This window comes from Marmota monax, unplaced genomic scaffold (genome assembly GCF_021218885.2).
Source record: "Marmota monax isolate L192 unplaced genomic scaffold, Marmota_monax_Labrador192_F-V1.1 WCK01_AAM20220418_F8-fsc00068, whole genome shotgun sequence".
NCBI classification, from domain to species: Eukaryota; Metazoa; Chordata; class Mammalia; order Rodentia; family Sciuridae; genus Marmota; species Marmota monax.
The window spans coordinates 1,027,634-1,044,816 of record NW_026692352.1 but is presented as its reverse complement, the minus strand read 5'-3'; the positions used below and the strand labels follow the sequence as shown (position 1 = coordinate 1,044,816).

Sequence of the window (17,183 nt, the reverse complement as noted above, 5' to 3'; positions counted from 1 at the left end):
CATAGGTTGATTTTAAAAATAAAATCTGGGGTTGGAGCTGTGTTTTATTTTTCTTTGCATTGTATTTGGGTGCTATAATTTTTCCCTCTATTACTAATAATTTAATAGCTTACTATTTTTACTTCTAATTGGCATGTTATGCAGAAATACTAATAGTTTTAATCAGGCTTCATCCAGATACTTGGTATATATCAGCAACCATTGGTAAACAATAATTATGTAATATTTTTAGGATTGGAAAAATAAAAAATCTATATCTGTAAATATTTTATATAATATTCACACTTACTTATCCCATCTCTTTCAAATTAGAGCTCTTTTATTTATTTATGTTTTTTTTTTTTTTTTCATTGAATTCAGGGACACCTTATACCTGAGCACATTCTCAGACCTTTATATTTTACTTTGAGAGAGGTTGTCACAAAATTGCTAAAGCCAACCTGAAACTTGCAATTCTCCTGCCATAGCTTCTTTAGTCACTGGGATCACAGCAGTGTGCTGCCACATTTAAATGGACCCTTTTTTTAATCTTGAACCTGTGGATCAAGTGAGTACATGATGGACTATTGGATCTTAGCCATCCATTGTTAAATAAATTCATGGAAAATAGTCCAGGCAGCCCTATATTAATTGCATAGTATTTCACATACAATAAATAATACTTTTTATTGAACACTTTTTCAAGTAAATGGTTTTATTATCATGTAGAAGCATCATTTCCTATTTTACAAATCACTCATTTGATTTATAATAGTGTTGTTGTAGAAAGACCATGAAAATTGGCAAGATGGCCTGCATTTAATTTTCAGCTCCTTACCTGATATTTATGCAGAACAAAATGACTACTTTTTGAGTTTAGTGTTCCTATCCAATGGAAACATAATATATATATATATATATATATATATATAAAATGTTTCAGACCCAGTGTCACTTTACCACTGAGCCACATCCTCAGTCATTTTTATTTTATATTTTGAGACAGGATCTTGCTACATTGCTAAAGCTGGCTTTGAACTTGCCATCATCTTGCCTCAGCCTCCCAAGCTGCTAGGATTATAGGCATGTGCCATAAAAACTGGCTCAAAATTGGGGATCTTTATGGGTTTCAATAACAGACACATCAGAAAATGTGTTTTGAACTTGAAAAGTTCTATGACAGTGGGAGTTGACTATAATACCTATTTCCCTGCATAAACATCTCTCTTCCTATACTAGACCACGAGCAGGTAACAAGGGTTGTGTATTATTTTCTATAATGGTAGTTGGTTCATTGAACATGGAAAAAATGGCTTTAAAATACCTGCTGGTAAGTTGTTCTATTTTCACCTCATAGCTCATGCTATATCAGGAGGTAGTAGATTCCTAAAGAGTGCATTTCTAACATTGTAGAACAGCCCCTTGTGCTCTTACAATCTCACTGTCACAAAATTTATGTCTTTGACAAGTAAAAACCACACCAGCATCCTTTATTCTTTGGCTGGTTTGTGTCTGTCAGAGCAGTGGCAGTGTAGGCTGTTGCCACTGACAGGGCTTTTATTAATCTCCCAGGATTGTATCAGAAATATACTCTGCCCATGAGCTAATTTAATCACTCAAGTTCTCTTTGGATTTACGAAAAGGACCGTGGGCCCAGAGGACATGTCTTCTTGGATTTCTCAGTCACTGAGGCTTAGGTCTCCTGGGAGAGAGAAAGCTATACAGCCAGACTCTTGGCTGATGCTGAGTCCTAGATGGAAGCAGAGTCAACACATCCTGCAGAGAGCCTCAGTGAGTCTTCAGTTGCAAGTAGAGGGGGTAACAAGCACCTAGATTTCCTAATTGGACATGGTAGATGGTAGATGACTGCTGTTTTCATAAGGTGCCCCAGGAATCTCAGGTTTTAGAGTAGCAAGCTCCTTATTGAGAGGAAAGTCTGTGATGTTTCCTATGCCTCCTCCCTGACCAGGACACTGGGTTAAGCTAATCCAAGGCTGGGGTGGAGGCATGTTTCCATGTTTCGTGCTCTTAAAATTATATTGCTTATTCATGTTCAAATTGTAACAACTAATCAGACCATAATACTCTTTCAAACTAAAGAAGGAGTTTTTACAGTCATCTTCACAAGGAAAAATTATGTCAGAATGTGAAAGCTGGGTTCTTCCTGAAATGGGAATCAGCAGAAGACAAGAGCCTGAGGTTGTTTCTCCAACCACAGTAAATCACAGGTTAGATCTCCCATAAGTGAAGAGAGATCCCTGAGAATCTTTCAGGTAATTAACTCATAGACTTCTGCATGGTTTATCTTATTATTTTAAGCTTTCTAATTAAATATGTCTATGGAAAACTAAGGGCAAAAGAGATTTGCCTTAATTCATCCAAAATAGAAAAGGAGACAAGACAGAAAAGGAAGGAGCTCTTCTGGGTATAGAAGCCAGTTTCTCAAGACAGCAAGAGCTGAGATCTCAGAAGGCTTAAACGGTAAATTTCACCTACCGCATTGTTTTTGTTTTTGTTTTTCTTTTCTTTGTTTGTTTTGAATATTTATCTATGGCCAGGCCTGGTAGTACACAGCTGTAATCCCAGGACCTCAGGAGGCTGAGAAAGAAAGATTGCAAGATTGAGGCCAGCCTCAGAAACTTACAGAGGACCTAAGCAACATAGTGAGACTATCAAAATAAAATTAAAAAGGAGTGGGGATATAATTCAGTGGTAAAGGATTCCTGGGTTCATTTCCCACCATACCCCCCCACCAAAAAAAAAATCTCTAGGTATTTGTGGTAAAATAGACTTGGAAAGAAAATGGAAAAGATGAAAGGTCTGAATATCTGAAGCCAAGGCATGGTGTAAGAGTGCTATAAATAGGAATAAAGAGGGAAAAACTCTAAGGTATTTAATGAAAGTTTACTCTTGATAAGTTAAAGGCTATGGACTGTGTGTGTTAGACAACATTCTGATTCTTTCTAAGAAAAGAATGACAAGCTTCTCAAATTGGTTGTTTGCACTTATTACTGATCTTTCCTACCAGAAGGAAATGAATTCAGAATAACCCCAAAGTTGCAGTGGGCTATTATTTTCATTGAGATAAGCATCAGTTATTAAGGAAAAAGGAGAATGATCTGAATGAAAAAAGAAACATGGGGGTTCTGGATGATTCCTAGATCAGAACTGAATGATGGAAGGTAAAAAAGGAATCCCACATTGGGGACTATGAGGACTATGCCATGTTTTTTTTTTGTTGTTGTTGTTATTGTTGTTTTGTTTTTTGCTATTTTTATCTTCTTATTTGTTATTTTTAGTCATACATGACAGTATAATCTATCTTAATACATTCATGCAAATATGAAATATATCTTATTCTAATTAGGGCCCCAATCTTGTGGATGTACATGATGTTGAGATTCACAGTGGTGTGTTCATATGTGTACATGGGAAAGTTTCATCAGATTCATTCTACTGTCATTCCTATTCCTATTCCTCCTCCCTTCTCTTCATTCCCCTTTATCTAATCCACTGAAATTCTATCCTCCTTACCCCCTTTTGCAGATTAACATCCACATATCAGAGAGAAAGAATATTTTACTTCATTTTGTGGTAATGGCTTATTTCACTATTCATAAAATAATCTCCATTTTGGATTATTTTATGAATAGTGGTTTAGAAGATACCTAACCTAGTTTCTATGATCAACTTATTTCTGTGTTTTGTTTTGCTATATCAAAACACATTTATTTAAAATTAGTATGCTCAGTACTTTGAGATGAAGAATAATGGTGAGTACAAAAAAGAAGGTATGCGAATGGAAGCTTCACTGAGACCAGAAACCAGAGAAGAAAAAGATTGGAAGGACTAAGAAGAGAAGCTTTTACCTGAGTAGGATCAGATGAAGAAGGCAAAAATTCACTGTGACCAAAATTTTTCTTTTGTTTCCTTGGCATTGTTTCTATCTTGGGGGTAGAATCCCTTGACCATTACCCAGTACATCCTTCAACTGATACATAACTACATTCTTCATATGACAAGATCCCCTATCTCTTTCTCTCTGATTTTTCCATGAGCCTGGAAAACTTATCTTTCCTGTTGTAAAATTAAATGACCCTCAGTTCACCATTGGTAGACCCTTTTTCTCCCAGGGTTTCCCAGGCTCTTTCTCAAAAAAAAAAAAAAAAAAAAAATCCTTCTCTCTCTTCTCCTGAAGAGCCCTCTCTGCAACTGCACAGTTGTTAGTTGATCCTTGTCTGTACTCTGCAGGAATAGAAGGAGGAAGGGAGGAAGAAGGTAAAATGTGTAGGCGATGTGAGGACACTGGTGCTAAGTCAGAATAATGCTGTATTGGAGCTCACTTCGCATACAGTTGGTTTGGCTGAAAAACATGCATACTGTGATGCTGCAAAACAAGGACCCGGTCCCAACATATACTACATTAAGTTGATACAACAATACACAAATCAAGGATAACCTATAGTTCTCTTTCTACTCTACTCCAAATAAATTACTAGAGAAAAGACTATGAGAAATTCTTCAAGATAGGCTTTCAACTCAATTATAGGAGTAGTGATTTTATCTGATAAATAGTGTTGAACTCCTAAAAAGATTACAAAATAATCAACCTAATTAAAAAAAAATACCCTTGTTCTACATCTCCAGTGCCTCTCTCTTCCATCCTAGGCTTTAGAATCAAAGGACTGAGTAAAACATGACAATGTCTTCAAATCAAACCAACATCAGAGACATATGGTACACCATGACTGGGATCCCAGGACTGGAAGAGGCACACATATGGATTTCCATCCCCATTTGTTTCATGTACCTAGTGGCTATTCTGGGCAACACTCTCTTATTATTCCTGATCTTCACTGAGCGCAGTCTTCATGAACCTATGTACCTCTTCCTCTCCATGTTGGCCCTGGCAGATATCTTTCTCTCCACAGTTACCACACCAAAGATGCTAGCAATCTTCTGGTTCCAAGCTGGGGGTATTTCCTTTGGTAACTGTGTGTCTCAGATGTTTTTTCTTCACTTCATCTTTGTGGCAGAGTCTGCTATATTGTTGGCCATGGCATTTGACCGTTTTGTGGCCATCTGTCATCCACTAAGATACTCGACCATTCTAACACCCTCAGTCATTGGAAAAATGGGTGCTGCAGCAATAACTAGGAGTTTCTTCATCTGCTTTCCCTTGGTTTTTCTGGTATATCGGCTCCATTACTGTGGAAAGAACATTATTCGTCATTCATACTGTGAACATATGGGCATTGCTAGATTGGCCTGTGATAGCATCAAAGTGAACATCTACTATGGGGTGATTGTGGCCCTGTTTTCCACATGCCTAGATGTGGTATTAATCATCATCTCCTATGCTATTATACTTTGTACTGTGTTTAGAATCCCTTCTCGGGATGCCCGACTCAAGGCTCTGGGTACCTGTGGTTCCCATGTCTGTGTCATCCTCTTGTTCTATACACCAGCTTTTTTTTCCTTCTTTGCTCACCGGTTCGGGGGACACAGCATACCCCTGCATGTGCATATCCTCCTTGCTAATCTTTATGTAGTGGTACCACCCACCCTGAACCCCATCATCTATGGAGTTAAGACCAAGCAAATCCAGGACAGAGTTATTCAGATCTTTTATTTGAACAAGACACTTTGTTAATATAAATCCAACGGATTAGTTTTTTATTATCCCAAGAAACTCAAAAATTGCTGTGCATTTGAAGTTATAGTGAACATCTTTTATCATGCCAATATTAGGAAGAAAATAACAGCAAATTTTTGAGTAAATGACACAATATTAAATTTTTCCTGTGTGTGTATCTTTTCTCAGGACAGTATTAGAGCAAGGATATCTTATTTTCTGTATAATATTTAGCTTTGTTTCAACAGGCTTAAAGTGTAGTAATTTGAAGGCAAGTTTCAATTGTATATTGATGCAAAAAACAGAATTACAGATACAACCCACCTCCACATGCTAAAAGATATGAAAAATAGATTTCCCAAACTATGTAATGGACATACAGCCTATTTTACTATAAAATAGGAAGATAAAATAGTATTATAGTTCAAATAAAGTAGTACTCACCTGCTTGGCACTATAATAATTGAATATTTGGTTTATGGTTTGGGTTTGGAAATTCAGCTATCTGACTGAATAGTATATTTACTATTCCTGGGCATATGTATATGAACTATATAATCAACATATACATTATTTTATGCCCATTATAAGGTGATTGGAAGGCTTACACGACATGCTCACCTGACACAATCTACATAAAACTCTTAAAACAAAGCCCAGCACAAAATGGAAATGAAATGCTGTTGCTTACTGTTGTTATAATTGGCAGTTATGGAACCAGCCTGTGTCCCACAAATACGAGACCTGCAGGACAGAAAAAGGAGGTTCTGCATTCCATTTCTTCTTTCCTATAATTACTGTTAGACATCTTGGGACATAGTGAGTATAGTTAATTCTGGGTATTAAATCATTTAAATTTGTCCCGGTGGAGACAAGAGAAACACATTATCAGTGATTGGTTTCAAAATTAATAACATGTATACCAATTAAGACCATTGAAATGGACCCATATTTATATTTATTAACTAAAGGGGCAGTACACTCTTGGTCATGATATGATGGCTCTATGGCCTAAATATTTTTCACCATGAAGGCCAGGGTATTTTTAATGGCCATGGTAAGATGCATTCATCAGGAAATAGAAGCAACAGTGGGATATCAAGAAGATTATAGGAATACAAGATAAAGTTGAATTAAAAAAATTTACATGTTCTTTTCTAAAAATATACTTGCAAAGGAACAAATGTACATATATATGCTCAAAGCATTGGTGATGAAAATGAACAACTAAAAATTATAAATGCACATAATGAATGTGTTAACATGCCTCTTAAAATTGTGTGTAATGCAATTATTACAGAATGTTACATGTATGTGCTTATATGGAAGTGAACTTAAAAATACTTTTCAGAGAATCAGATGTTGAAGAATACTAATCATGTGATCTCAATTATATAGATACATGCCCTTATATTCGTCTCTGGAACCATATAGGCATTGCATTTTGTAACAGTCAGAGAAGTATATACAGAATTCTATGATGTTGCGGATATTTTTTAAGGAAACATTTTAAATAAAAATAGTTTAAAAATTAATTTTGCCTTTCAATTGTCTTTTCAAAATGAGACATGTAGCATTAACATTACATTACTCCATCAGTCTATAGATATTACTGTTCTTCTCTTTATATAATATTATCTTGTAAACAAGTTAAAATATCAACTATGTGTATATAAAATTTAATTTGTTTAGCATTGAATGCCATTGGGATAGGTCTCTCCTCAGAAAATCATTCAGTCTATTCAACACACAATTCATACTTGTTCACATTTAATCCCAGTAAAGATAAATTGTGAATGACTAAATTGTTTACATATCACATTAAATTTCTTATTATCCATAACTTAAATTCTCAGAAAGTTTGCTCCAAATTGATTAAGTGTACTTTAGAACCAAACAAGGATAACATATTTAGCATAAGACCGATTGTCTCCAGAATACATGGTATGGAAGGAATACATTTAGCCTGTAGTCCAAGACATCAAGACCAGTATTCTCCTTACCTCTAAGTTTGTAATAACAACCTAAAAATACTTTATTGGTGTGCAATGGATAATTTCTGCAGAAATAATTTATATTTAATCTATAACCAGAGGATGCAAAAAAAATTAAGTTTGCCATGATTTTCAAAAATTTTTTGTAGTCCCTCATTAGTTCTAGTTTAATGTTGTCTTTGGAATTATTTTGGTGTCTCAATGTACTCTTAAAGGCCAATGTTGATACATATTCATAGAAAGTAAATTGTATATTGAATTAAGTTGAGGAAAAATATATTAAGGTATTTACTAATATCTAAAGGTGGTTGGTATAGGAAAAATTTGAGTGATATAAACAGGAAGGATATACATCATTAGTGCTATGAACATACACACACACACACACACACACACTTTCATTAAAGAAATAATTTAAAACAATTTAAATTTATTCCATCATTTTAACATATTTGAATATTACCTCATTTAAGAAAAAAATTATTATTTTCTAGGTTGGGTTAGATGAGAACTTTGAGATATTTTACCCTACTCTATTGAAGCAAACAATAGCAACCTTGTTAATAGGAAATATGTAAATTTAAGATATTTTTAGGAGCTGGGGTTGTGGCTCAGTGGTAGAGTGCTTGCCTAGCACATGCAAGGCCCTGGGTTCGATCCTCAGCACTACATAAAAATAAATAAAGATATTGTGTCCAACTAAAAAATAAATATTAAAAAATTTAAAAAGATATTTTAATCAACTAAGTATAAGTTGAATCCTACAGAACAAATATAATTACTTATTTAATATTTTATATTGCATGTGAGTACTTATATTCCCTGAGTTGATATTTATGATATACTTAACAAAATAATACCAAGACTAGTTTTTCTTGAGCACAGTGTAACATAAAGATACTTATAGATTTGATTTTAATAATAAATAATTTTGTAGGATAAATTAAGTGTATAGCAACTTTTATCTTTTCATCATTTCATGATGTAAAATGTTACTTAGTTCACAATTTTCAGTTGCTAATTTTTGTAAAAAATTTAATGAATTTATAAGTTTTATTGTTTACTTCTAAAACATCTTTTTTCCTGCGTATTGGTCCTTTTTGGTTATATATAACATTAAGATTCATTTTGACATAATTATAAAAGCATGGGAATATAATTTACTCTAATTTGGTCCCCATCATTTCTCCTTTTGCTCCCTTATTCTCTCCCCCTGTACTTATCCCTCTATTATACTTTAAAGAACTAAATAAACACTTCTTAAAAGAAATATAAATTGTCAACAAGTATATGAAAAAATGTTCAACATCTCTAGCAATTAGGAAAATTCAAAACAAAACTATATTGAGATTTCATTCAACTCCAGACAGAATGGCAATTATCAAGAATACAATTAATAATAAGTATTGGAGAAAATATTGCAAAAGAGCTACATTCATAAACTGATGGTGCAACTGTAGACTAGTACAACCACTTTGGAAAGCAGTATATGGAGATTTCTCTAAAAATTAGGAATAGAACCACCATATAATCCAACTATCCCATTCTTGGCACATATTTGAAAGATCTAAAATCAGCACACTATAGGGATATGTCATATCAATGTTGAGTAGCACAATTCCCAATAGCCAAGCCATGTAACCAAATTATGTGTCCTTCAACAGATGAATGGATACAGAAAATGTGGTATAAAATATTTTTTTTTAAATACAAGTTTCCTTAGAAAACATCCCTACCATCATTTGGGATAAAGGCAGATCTAATTATACTGTCACATTACATTTGTATGCCCCATATGTGTTTTTATAAAATGATAGATGATGTGGTATTGCCCCAGTAGATCACTCTATTCTTAAGACTAAAGTGACTCCTTTATGAACTCTTATGTTTTCATTACTTTTTGCAGATCCTGAAATAGTAAATGCCCCTTCAGTTCCCTTCTGCTTGATCTCTTAACTGAATTAATTATACTTTTTAGGTAAAGATACATATAAGAATAAAAAAGGAGACAACAGAGACAAGATGCAGATATAGGAAAGAAATATGGCAAGATGGCAGAGAGGCCAAGCTGCCAAGCTGTATTTATATGAATAGGTTACTTTAGGTCTTTGGCAAAATTAGTACATATTGTTCATTGTATTACTAGGAAGGTTACAGACCTAGCAACATTATTCAGCATATTCCTCAGTTACATACTAAGTTGCAATGTGCAATGTTAGGAGCTTTGTGTAGCTCTGAAGAAAGTCCATTGTATAAAGTTACTATTATGTGAACAGGTTTAGATTCAGTGAACTTTATGGTTTTCTAACAAGAGAGTCCCTATATTCCTAGGAGCCGTGTGCCTGAGATCAAAGTGAAGACTTATCAGACTCCAACACAGTTTTCTTGTGAAGGACATTGCTACAGCATCCAGGCATCCTGTATCTTTGCACAGAAACTTTCCCAGAACCCAGGCATTTGGTGTCTTTGCACAGAAACTTCCTAGCTACCATGCATGCCACAGTCACAAAGCTATCAAAGACCTCAATCTCAAACACAGAACCCCTTCAGATACAAAAAAAAAAAGATATAGCCAGAATATCCATTAATTATCACAGAAAACTATACTCAGATTCAATTGAATTATCTTTAGCTATTTATACTAAAATTGAATATGATCATATTACTAGAATGTAATTTTTTCTCTGGAGTGACTGTATGTAAGCCTGTTGGAAATTAAGTATGTGTGTGTGTGTGTGTGTGTGTGTATGTGTGTGTGACAGAGCCAGAGGAAGAGAGATACAGAGAAAGAGAGACAAGATAGAAAAGAGAACTAAAATCTGTGATAAAACATTTAGAAAGCCTGTGCTGCATTCCTGGACCTATTTAATTGCCTCATAACTAAAAGGACAGATTTGAAAAACTTACATGAAACCACAACTCTGATTGTATGTATCTAAGTGAGAACAGAGAATAGAAGAAATAGCCAACACACACTGATGACTGAATCAGAAGCTAGAGCCTGGGAGCCAAAATGCTCAAGCTCAGTGGCTCTGTCTCAGTGTCCTTGGTGCTGACACTGACTGGGATCCCTGCATGGAATGTGTGAACTTCTGGATTCAGATCACTTTCTGTATTATGTGCATAATTATTCTATTTGGGAATTCCCTGCTCCTAGTTCTTGTCAAATACAATCTCCATGAGCCAATGTACCACCTTCTGGCTTGAAGTAATAGATATTGCTTTCAGTACCTGTATCCTACTCAAAGTGCTAGCCATATTCTGGCTCATCTGCCAAAAATAGACCCTTGATGCTTGTGCCTTGTAGATGTTGTTCATCCATGCACTCCACTGTAATGAGTTGGGTATTTTTCTGGTCATGCCACTGCATGCTATGTGGAAACCAGTGAAACTCTGAGATCTGTAACCATTTTTACTCATCAATTTCTCACTCAAATGGTGGTTGGGGTGACACTCAAAGCCATATTCTTGTATCTCCAAGTCTCATGATCTTCAAATGGCGTTTCAAAGTCTTCAGGACCATGTGGTCTCTCATTCATACTGGGAACATGTGGCCATGTTAAAGTGGGCAGCACTAGATGTTTGAATCAATAAGATACTTGGTCTGTTTGTGGCTTCAGTTGACTTGGATTCAACTTGGACTTTACTGCGGTCTCCTATATTTGAGTGTATATAAACTGTCTCCAAGCTGTCTCAAGAGGAAGCTGGACTCAAGACCTTGAAGAACTGCAGTGCCCACACCTGTGTCTAATGTCAGTTTTATCTCTTGACTTTCTTCTCCTTTACACACAGGTTTGAGTTCCACATTTATTCTTCTTTCATGTTCTTCGAACTAATCTTCCTTAGTTGTCCCACAGTTGCTTAGCCTTACCATTTATGGAGAGAGACAAAACAGATTCAAGATCAAGTGTCTAATATTTTCCACCCTGAACTTGTTCCTTGACTTCTCCTTTATCTCATTTATTTCAAAGAGCAATATATGACTGAAAATTCTTGTTGGTGTTGAGTGTCAGTATTTAATCAAGTTCATTGAATACAAGTCCCAGATCTGAATTCAAGATAATAGCACTTTGACTCTTTCTTAAATGCTTTCACTTGTTTTGGTTACAAAATTAGTTGAAACTCAAACAGCTTTTCACATTTAAACAAAAGATAACATAAAACGCAAAGTTATTAATTTTAATAGCTTGATTAGTTTTCTTACTTAAAAAGCAAAACTAAATTATAATAGTTTGGCTTCTTTTTCAAAATATCAAGTGGCATTGATGCCACTGTGTATGAATTTCAGTTTAATGTATATTAATTCTATTGAATATGAAGCCAATCATTTGTACCATGATCTTTTATTGCATTAATCATAAACATTTTCATCATAAAGCATTGTCATTTTTAGATCCCTGAATATCTCTTCTGAATTATGATTATTATATAAGGATTAACTGAAGAATTGCATTTTAATTTGGCATTAAAATATAATAAAACTTTCATCTTTTTCCAAATATATTTTATATGGATCATAACAGAAACATGAATAAAGGAATTATTAACATAAAATTGAACTCTGGTAGGAAAGTTTCTTTGAAGATAAAGAAAGAAAATATGGAAAGATTAACCATCAGCCTACTTTTTTTCTGATAGTATTTTATATGTGGTTCATGGGAGTGATTCATTTTTTCTCAACCTTTCACCTTCAGTCTGTGGATGTCTTTTCCTGTGAGACAAGTCTCTTGAAGGCAACATATTGTAAAGTCTTTTTTTTTCTAAACCTATCTGCCAGTCTATGTCTTTTAATTAATGAATTTAGGCTGTTCACATTCAGGGTTATTATTGAAACATGTTTGTAGTCTTGATCATTTTGGTTTATTTTTGGTTTTTTAGCTTGCCTTGGTTTCTCCTTTGATTGGCCTTTCCTTTAGTGTGATTTCTCCCTTTGCAGATTTTCACTGTTGTTTTTTATTTCCTCTTCCTGGAATATTTTGTCAAGAATGTTTTCTAGTGCAGGCTTTTTTTTTTTTTTTGCTGTAAATTCTTTTATTTTTTTTTAAATCATGACAGGTTTTTATTTAATCATCAAATCTGAAATTTTATTTTGCTGGATATAAGATTCTTGGTTGGCATCCATTTTTTTTTTTTTTTTTTTTTTACAGAGCTTGGTATATGTTGTTCCAGGACCTCCTGGCTTTGAGGTTCTGGGGTAAAAAAATCTACTGAGATCCAAATTGGTCTCCCCCTATATGTACTCTGATTCCTTTCTCTTGCTGTCTTTAAAATTCTATCCTTATTCTGTATGCTAGGCATTTTCATTATAATGTGCCTTGGTGTACATCTGTTGTAAGTTTGTACATTTGGTGTCTTGTAAGCCTCTTGTATTTGATTTCCCAATATATTCTTCATGATTGGAGAACTTAGTTATATTACTTCACTGAGAAGATTGTACATTCCTTTGTTTTTAATTTCCTTGCCTTCCTCTATCCTGATAAATCTTAGATTTTTTTGATGTTATCTCATAATTCTTGGATGTTCTGTTTATGGTTTGGGTTTTTTGTTTGTTTTGTTTTGTTTTACCATCTTCACTGTATGGTCAACTTCACTTTCAAGATTATATATTTTGTCTTCATTGTCTGAGGTTCTGTCTTCCAAGTGACCTAGTCTATTGGTGATGCTTTCTATTGAGTTTTTTATTTGGTTCATTGTTTCCTTCATTTCAAGGATTTCTGTTTGTTTGTTTTTCAGAATCTCTATCTCTTTCTTTTAGAAATTTTTGCTCTCTGTTTTTGCTCTCTTACCTCTTTGTTGGTATGATCAATTTGCCTGTATTTGCCCTCTTAGGTAATTCTTTAATTCACAGATCATTTTAATTATGTACATTTTGAAGTCTTTCTCTGATATTTCATCTACTGTGCTGTCAATGGATTCTATTGTTGTAGAATCTTGCTTTGTTTCAGACACTTTCTTCCCTTGTTTTACATGTTGTCTATGTGTCTTTCTCTCTTGCAATGCAGATCTGAGGTATTGCAGTTTCTACCATATAATCATGTAGTGTCCCTACAGGTTACTAATACTTCACCTTTAAGAGTGAGATCAATATTTATGGCACCCAATGCAAAAAATATGCAGCCATAAATCTATTAGCTTCTATTTAAACATTTACAGGTTTTTCACAATAAACAGAAATTTTGAGTTTAATTATCTTCTACCATATAGCCAGTAGGTCTGCATAAAGGTTTACAGATGCTAATGAAGGACAGAGAGAGAAGGAAGGGTGGGGGTGGGGGTATAGGATATGATGATTATGAAGTAGGATGTGAGAATATAGAGGTATTAGATTATAGGACCAGTGAAGGTGTAATCAAAAGAAGTTGGCTATTATCAGGAGAAAAAAAAGAGAGGTGACCCCTTGCAAGGATCCCTGTTTTCTCTGCAACAGGATGATGTCTGTTAACACACCTAGTAGAGATAACTCTGTTGCCATCAGGACCACAGGGACCTTGGTGATGATCTTCCAGGTCCTGCTTGTTGTCCCTAGATGGAAGTGGCCATGTCGCTAGTTGTTGGTGGCAGTAGCATCAAGCCTGTAGGTACATTTATGTTGGATTTCCAGGCCCCATTCAATGTCCCAAGATAGAAATTGCCCTAACTAAAGATGATGGAGTTGGCAGAAGAGGTGACCCAAAATGGTGGTGGAGGTGTCCCAAAATGGAGGCAACCATTTTCAGGGAAGGGGCTGGAAGGATGAGCTGTGCGATGGCATTGGGCAGCCTGTTTGGTGATAACTCACTGTGGCATACAGTGATGCAAGAGGCAGCTCACTCCTTGCCCTGTCCGTTGTCCCCAGTTGACAGTACCACATGGGAAGGGTTAGGGCCATGGCTGCAGTGTCCCAAGGTGGAGGCAGTTTGGTTGGAGCTATATGTTGGTGGGTATGGAACCACAATCTACTCATGGGCACAGTGGAGCAACCACAGTGGAGCCACCACAGTGGCTCTCTGGGCTCCATCAAGGTGAGGTGGGGCATACTGGTGTTCTGCCCTGGACTCTGTCAAAGTGAGGCAGGCTCCAGTCTTATAATCAGGTCTTTGATCCACTTTGAGATTATTTTTGTATGGGATGAGAGAGAGGGTTCTAATTTCATCCTTCTACAATTGGATATCCAGCTTTCCCAACACCACTTATTAAAGAGGCTGCCTTTTCATGATGGTTCTGTAGTACAATTTGAAGTTGGATATTATGTTTCCTCTAGCATTTCTCTTTTTGTTTAGGATGTCTTTGACACGTTTGAGTCTTTTGTTCCTCTATATGAACTTTAGGATTGCTCTTTCTAGTTCTGAGAAGAATATCATTGATGTATTTATGGGAATGATATTAAATCTATAGAGTTTATTATATATGGCCATTTAAAAAATATTGAGCCTGGCCATACATGAATATGGGTAGTCTTTTTATCTTCTAGTATTTTCTTTGATTTCTTTCTTTAGTGTTTTATAATTTTTCTTGGATAGGTCTTTCACCACCTTTGTAAGTTTATTTCTAGTTATTTTATTGAAGCTATTGTGGATGAGATTGTTTTTCTAATTTCTTTCTCAGCTGGTATATTATTGGTTTATTGAAAAGCTATTGATTTGATTTATATATGTTAATTTTGCATAGTGCTACCTGGTAAATTTATTCATAAGCTCTATTAATCTTTTGGTTGAACATTTAGGGTCTCTATAGAATTATATCATTTCATATAGAGATAATTTGACTTCTTTTTATATTTGTGTCACTTTTCTTTCTTTCTCTTGGCTAATTTTCAGCTTAAATTTAATAGAAGTGGTGAGAATGGACATACTTTTTCTATTCCTAATTATAGTGAAAATGCCTTCATTTTCCCCATTCATTCAGTATGATGCTGGCATTGAGTTTATCATTTATAGCTTTTATGATATTGAGGGAAGTTTTTATCCCTCTTCATGGTTTTTATCATAAAGGGGAATTTAATTTTTTCAAAAGCCTTTTTTTCTGCCTCTGTTAAAATGATCATGTGATTTTTGTCTTTAGTCCTATTTATGTAGTGTATTACACTTATTGAGTTGCATATATTAAACTATCCTTTTATCCCTGGGATAATGTCAATGTGACCATGGTTTATAATCATTTTATTGTGTAGTTGGATTTGATATTCTAATACTTTAATAAGGATGTTTGCATCTATGTTTATCAAAGATATTGGTCAGTACCTTTCTTTCCTTGAAATATCTTTTTTTCTAATTTTGTTATCACAGTGATATAGGCTTTGTAGAAAGAGTTTGAAATAATACCTTCCTTTTCAATTTTACGGAATAATTTGAGGAGTATTGACATAAGTTATTTGAAGATCTGATAAAATTCAGATGTTAATCATATAGATCTGGAGGATTTCTTTCTTGAACTCTTTATTTTTGCTTCAGTATCTACTTTTAATTGGTCTGGTTAGTTTTCTATATCCTCTTAGTTTAGTTCTGATAGGCCACATGTGTCTAGAAAATTTTCAATTTCTTCCAGATTTTCCAATTGATTGGAAATATATTTTCAAAATATCCCTTAATGATACCCTGGATTTCAGTTGTATCTTTATACTATACCACCAATTTTCATCTCTATCTTTATTAATTGTGTGTTCTTTTTTCGGTCTATTCATCTAGGAGTTTATCAATCTTGTTCATTTTTCAAAGGACCAACTCTGTCTTTCATTTATCCTTTGTATTTTCTCTTAGATTTTATTTCATTAACTGCAGCAATAATCATTGCTATATTTTTCTTTACTAATTTTGGAATTGGTTTGGTCTTATATTTTTAAGACTTTTTTCCATTTATTTTTATACTAGCTAGGGATTGCAGTAGAAAGATGTACAGAAGTGGTGAGCAGACTCCTTTTTTGTGTGTTTGTTTAGATCATTGCAACACATGCAGTTCTTAAACATTAAATATGTTGTTAGAAATAGGCCACTCTTGTAGTAGATGCTGTCCACCATGTTGAGGGGCTCCCTTATCTCTATTTTATTGAAATTTTATTTTTTAATGTATAAATGTTATATATTTTCAAATACTTATAATATTTAATTAATATGATCATATATATCCTCTCTAGCCAATTAACGTGATAATGACATGAATTGCTTTTCTAATATTGTGCTAGTTCTGCACAATTAAAAGAATTCCTATTTTGTGATGAAACATTATTTTTATAAATTAGATATGATTTTGAACACTCGTGTGGCTTTCTGCATCTATTTTCATGAGGATGTATTAGCCTCATGAGATGCATAAATTCATATTTCTATTTCTTTTTCTGTATGTTTTAGTAAACTGCATCTTCCAATACACTCTTTTATAATCATTATCAAATATATGGGCATAGAGTTGTTCAAACTATTCTTGTCTTTTCTTTTATATACCCATTGTGTTGAGTCTTAGTCACACCCTATTTTATTGCTGACACTATTTTCTTTTTACTATAATTTTCTTACTTTCCTAGCTATAGTTTTTTTATTTGGGTTATAGTTTTAACAATCACTCAACAATATTTTGATAACTATATTTCTTTATTATATTCA

General features: G+C 34.2%; 1 protein-coding gene across 1 annotated transcript; it reads left to right on the top strand.

Annotated features, from left to right (window-relative positions):
• The first annotated feature begins 4,675 nt into the window (after nucleotides 1–4,675).
• On the top strand, nucleotides 4,676–5,632 carry LOC124091229 (olfactory receptor 52Z1P-like). The gene has a single exon (XM_046442198.1). It carries the CDS (start codon nucleotides 4,676–4,678, stop codon nucleotides 5,630–5,632), a length of 957 nt encoding a protein of 318 aa, XP_046298154.1.
• The last annotated feature ends 11,551 nt before the right edge of the window (nucleotides 5,633–17,183 follow it).

Coding starts and splice junctions, on each gene's coding strand:
- LOC124091229 (XM_046442198.1), top strand. CDS start 4,676: ATGACAATGTCTTCAAATCAAACCAACATCAGAGACATATGGTACACC.